At 37.3% G+C, this 5,735-nt stretch overlaps 1 protein-coding gene across 1 annotated transcript; it reads left to right on the forward strand.

Moving 5' to 3' along the window:
- Positions 1-975: 975 nt before the first annotated feature.
- LOC113298096 (proteasome subunit beta type-5-like) lies at positions 976-5,183 on the forward strand. Its single transcript, XM_026546768.1, has 8 exons — positions 976-1,128; positions 1,452-1,575; positions 1,668-1,797; positions 2,978-3,084; positions 3,334-3,468; positions 3,574-3,677; positions 3,762-3,862; positions 4,841-5,183. The coding sequence occupies exons 2-8, from the start codon at positions 1,462-1,464 to the stop codon at positions 4,966-4,968; spliced, it is 819 nt and encodes a 272-aa protein (XP_026402553.1). The 5' UTR covers positions 976-1,128; positions 1,452-1,461; the 3' UTR covers positions 4,969-5,183.
- The last annotated feature ends 552 nt before the right edge of the window (positions 5,184-5,735 follow it).

Here is a 5,735-nt window from a genome sequence, read left to right on the forward strand (position 1 = left end):
GACTACGGCTCAAAATTTCAATCAAAAATGAATTAGAAGTAACGGGTTTGTGGGAAAATATTTATGGATAGGTTTGTTTATAAAAGATTGATTAATCGACGATGAAAACTCAATGAATCGACGACGATGAAAATTTGATGATTTTGATTAGATTTGTATACGATCAGGTTTAGATGATCATATATTGATGAAGAAGAGAAGAAGAAAAATTGTAGAATAAAAGAAGAAGAAATTGTAGATTAGTTATAATTTTAATTAGGTAAAAGGGTAAACTAGTCATCTTCACCTTTAAGGACACCCCTTATAATTATAGGGAAGGTGGCCTAATCAAATCATGGTCCCCTCAAAAACCCTTGGTCCCCGGAAAAATGATTCTTTCCAAGAGTAATCCCTTGGCCCTAAGAGCGACTGCAATGGTACGACTAAACTCAAAGATCAAAGACCAAAAAAAAAGACTAAATATGAGTTTAATCTGTACTGTGACGTTATGGGGAGAAGACCAAATTTGGTCGCGCGTAAAATTAATCACCGCACGAAAACGGGCGTAAATTTGGTGTACGCTTGAATGGGGCGTAAAATTGGTTTACGCCCGAAATTTGAATGGGGCGGATGGTTTGGTGTCCGCCTGATGAGTAAGTGAACGGGCGGATGGTTGGGTGTCCGCCTGATGAATTTCATTTTGAATGGGGCGGATGGTTTGGTGTCCGCCTGACGAAATGTGAACGGACGGATGATTGGGTGTCCGCCTGATGAATTTCATTTTGAATGGGGCGGATGGTTTGGTGCCCGCCTGATGAGTAAGTGAACGGGTGGATGGTTGGGTGTCCGCCCAGCAACAAGCGTACTTTAAATTTACGCCCGACTATATTAGGATTTGGTATTTGGTCGCGACCAAATATGATCTGGGATTTGATCTTTGGCTGGGATTTAATCTTTACTCCGTCCCACTGCGTTACGATCTCATCCCAAATTTTTGGTTATACTCGCCCACTGTGATGCTCTAAAAGACCAACCTTTTCCTTTCTTGTTTCCAAAGCTTCCCTTCGACCACTGCTACTTAATATATTTGCTTTCCTCTCTGAAAACCCCCCAAATTCCATCGATTTTAATCAGTATCTCAGAAATAAGGTTTGGTTTTCTTCTCAGTTTCACTCTCACCATTCACGCTACGATCACCTCCGCTTGATTCTGCCACTTCTGTATGCTTAATTTTTCAAAAGATTTCATCAGCTCTTTTAGATCTGCTATCTAATGTCTGATTAACAAACTCGCTGTACCCCTTTTAGGTTTACTCTGTGTAATTTGTTGTTTATGTAACGATTAGGTCTTGTATCAGTGTTTGGATGCGTGAAAACAGAAATTAGGGTTTCGATTTTAGTTAGGGTTTTTCAGATTTGATGATTTGGGGAGAAATTTGCAAAAAGAAACTCATTGTTGTGTTTACATTGTAGGTATATAAGTATGAAGCTAGACAGTGGACTTGAAAACTCTTCTTCAATCTTTCTCGGAGGATGTAGTGGGCTTGAAGCTGATTTTTCAGCTCCCCCATCGTTTGATCTTCCAATTACTAATGATGTGAGTATGATTGAGATTTTCAATTTTGTATGTTGTAGTGATGGTTTAGTTTGATGGGTTGATGTTTGATTGTGGTTCTTGTTGTATTTCAGTTTGATGGGTGGCAGAAGAAGTCAGTACAGATGGTAAAACCTGCAAGGGGGACAACTACACTTGCTTTTATTTTCAAGGAAGGAGTTATGGTTGCAGCTGATTCTAGAGCTAGCATGGGAGGATATATCTGTATGTATTCAAAGCTTATATTGCTTTAAACTAGTGGTTTAATAACTCCGGCCTGTTTTAAAATTTGGGAGCATTGCGTGTTTTACTTATTTTATGAAACGAATAATTCAGTGACATTGGATTCATTTTAGTCCATGAGAGTAGAGTTAGTTCCTGAGTGTGTGATGTATATTGGAAACATATATTCGTACACTGGTAGAAGTTTATTTGTCATGCTTTGAGATACATGATTCACATTGAACAGTAGGATGATGGCCAACGCTGAAACTTCATGTAGTAATTTACTGAGGATGTGAAGTAAATAGCTTTATGTCATGTGTTGCGACATGCTTTAACTTTTTATTTTGTAATGGATGGTTTAAGTGCTTGAAATTTGTTCAGTGTCTGTCATCATCTGATGAAGTTTATGTAATATGTGCTGCGAGTCTTTATTGTTACCCAACTTCAGCTGTAGTGATGGTAAGGCTACTTAATCCTCAGTATAATCATACTAGCAAAGGGTATCTTATTCTTTGTGGATGAAATATATTTCCATGACATGGCAGTATGATGATGCAAACTCACATTGAATTTTCATTGCATCCAGTTTACCCTTTTTTTTATAAGTAACGTTTGATGTGTGTTCACTTGTAAATTAAAAGGACTGGCTGAAAACAATGATACTGCAATAAAGTCTAATTACTAGTTAAGAACTCTACCACACATACATCTTAAACTATAGGGTATTTCGTGCCTGCAGTTTCTAATACCTGCATCTATCAATTTGGCACCCTATAGTTCGATTGTAACTCTCCAACTTCACCAGTCAGGACATCCATCAGCAAAGTTCCTTATCTCAAAGAAAGTGAAGCGCTGCTTGTATTTTCTTGTACTTGATTTGCTGTCTATTCACTTCCCAAAAAATAGAATGTTTTGAGTAGATTTAACAATAAGAAACAATTAATGTCACTTATGTTCTGCTATGTTGCAACTTGGTAGAACTAAGTAGGAATTTATTTGTTCTTTCAAGAATCTATCTAGAAGTTTTAGTTGCAAATTCAGCTAACTTGAGTTATGATAGATTTTTTTGTAGAATCCAGTTGTATGAATACTAATTCTTTGAACCTCGTGACTCTGAATGGTAGTGTGTTTTTCTTAAGTTATAAAGGAGTAGTCTGAGATTGTTTCCTGATTTATGCAGCATCACAATCTGTTAAGAAAATCATTGAAATCAACCCATACATGCTTGGAACAATGGCTGGAGGAGCTGCAGACTGTCAATTTTGGCACAGAAATTTGGGTGTTAAGGTAAGTTCTATTATGTCAGCTGTCAGGATTAATACAGTAACTCAAATATAAGCTGTTTCACAACCATCAGATTTGAAACAGCCAAGAGAGGCCTAATGTCTCTGCTATCACAAATGGCTAAAGGCTACATTTGGTTTCTGTTTTTAGCATCAAAATGTACTGTTGCTTTCTTGCCTACTTAGTGCTGGTTGCTAAATTTGGTTGCTGTTTTTAGCATCAAAGTTTAATCTTGCTTTCTTGCCTGTTTAGTGCCGGTTGCATGAGTTGGCAAACAAGAGAAGGATTTCTGTCACTGGAGCATCAAAGCTTCTGGCCAACATCCTCTACTCGTACCGAGGAATGGGTCTGTCCGTTGGTACCATGATTGCAGGTTGGGATGAAAAGGTATTGTGTTCATCTCACACAATGTTTTCTGTCCTGCCATTAGGTTTATGTTCTAGCGCTTTCGATCTGGTTAAATAGTTCCTAACTATTTCTCTTGGGCATCAGGGTCCTGGATTGTATTACGTAGACAGCGAAGGTGGACGACTGAAAGGAACCAGATTTTCTGTTGGATCTGGTTCGCCATATGCATACGGTGTACTGGATAATGGGTACTGCTTTTTACTTGTGTTTTTTTCTTCCGGAGCCGCCCTCTTGACCTTACTGACGGTCTTCCTTCTTCTTTTCTATACTAGGTATAAGTATGACATGTCAATTCCAGAAGCTGCTGAATTAGCTCGCAGAGCTATCTACCATGCAACTTTCCGTGATGCAGCTAGTGGTGGTGTTGCTAGCGGTACTTTTCCTTTCTCTCACTCTTTCTCATTCTCTCTCACACACACTCACACACACATTTAAGGTCACAATGATTCTTCCACATGTGGTTGTGTGAAAATTTAGTTAATAATTTTGAAGACCATCTTACGGGTGTAAAAAGTTTCCTTTTCCAGTTAGATAATGCTTCTAACTTGTCCTGTTCTTTTTCCTTTATTGAATTTAATCTGTTCTATGGTACATTTGGGCTTTTGAGTGTACCATAAAAACCATTAGTATTAATAGGCAGCAAAATAGTTCTGTTGATCCTTTCACATGAAACATTGCAGATTGAAGTTGTAACTTACTTGAGTTATATTTTCGTTCTCTAGGAAGAAGTATGTTCTGCTTTAGTTGTTGTTATTGGGCTAGTAAATATATGAAAGATTTCACTCATCTGTATGGTGTTTGGTCAATATACTATTGCAGCAGTGCCTCAAACTTAAGCAACACCGTATCATCTGTTGTTTAGTTTTATCTAAAGATCCGTCGTTACTGCTCAGTTCACAATTGCTTTAATCATAGATTGTATCATGTTTCATGCTTATGTCAATTGATATCTGTGTGTAGGTTTTTATCGTTTTTTGGGAACTTCAGTTATAGTTATGCTGATCTTATATTTTTGTACTTGAAATCACATCAGCTCTCTGCCTAATGTTGTGTGACCTTTTATTTTGGCAGTGCTTATGTCAATTGATATCTGTGTGTAGGTTTTTATCGTTTTTTGGGAACTTCAGTTATAGTTATGCTGATCTTATATTTTTATACTTGAAATCACATCAGCTCTCTGCCTAATGTTGTGTGACCTTTTATTTTGGCAGTGCTTATGTCAATTGATATCTGTGTGTAGGTTTTTATCGTTTTTTGGGAACTTCAGTTATAGTTATGCTGATCTTATATTTTTATACTTGAAATCACATCAGCTCTCTGCCTAATGTTGTGTGACCTTTTATTTTGGCAGTTTATTATGTTGGACCTGATGGATGGAAGAAGATGTCAGGGGATGATGTTGGTGAACTCCATTACAGCTACTACCCAGTTGTCCCAAGCGTTGTCGAACAAGAAATGACAGAGGTACCAGTAGCTTGATTGGATAAGAATTGCGCAGTAAAATCTTAGCTTGTTTCTAATGCTTTCTCTTGGATTGATTTATATCGTTTGTTGGGAACTTGGGAAAAAATGAATCTGGGATGGAAACTGTGGAAACAATAACCAAACAGAATTTGACTTGGTTATAGAGACGAGTTGTATATGGAACCTTTTTACATTATCATTATCTTATGCAGTTCCAGTTTTTTAAGTTATTTTCTAATTGAATCTAGGGGAATTTTCCGGTTACCCCTGGTTGGATATGTTGGCACTTCCATCAGTTTTTTGTTGTCGTTTCTTGTGAATCACACGTTTAGAGCAACTCGGTGGTGTTGAAGTCGTAATCACACGTTTAGAGTAACTCCTATATTTGCTTAATGTGATGAATAATCATATGTGAAGAATAGTCACTAGCAGATATTGTTGTGTTACAGACATTTTCCTTTATTAGAGGTGTGAGTTACATAAAACATGACCCATAATACTTGCTAATCCCCACACCTCGTGTGTGATAATAGTTGCGACTAGAGTCGGTTCTCCTTTAACCTTAGGGTTTTCGCTCTGTAGTTGCGCGTTCTGATCTTACTTCTATTATCGAGATTGAGTATTATATTTGCTAAGATTTGCTTTATCTCCGATAGGTAAGAGTAAAAGTAGTCACAAACATGTTCGTCTCATCGTTTGTGATTCCACAATATCTTGTTTCCCTACCATACGATTAAGATTATTGTGAGGTGATTGATAATATTAGGTTGTTTTTCGGAAAT

Source organism: Papaver somniferum, chromosome 7, assembly GCF_003573695.1.
Source record: "Papaver somniferum cultivar HN1 chromosome 7, ASM357369v1, whole genome shotgun sequence".
NCBI lineage: Eukaryota > Viridiplantae > Streptophyta > Magnoliopsida > Ranunculales > Papaveraceae > Papaver > Papaver somniferum.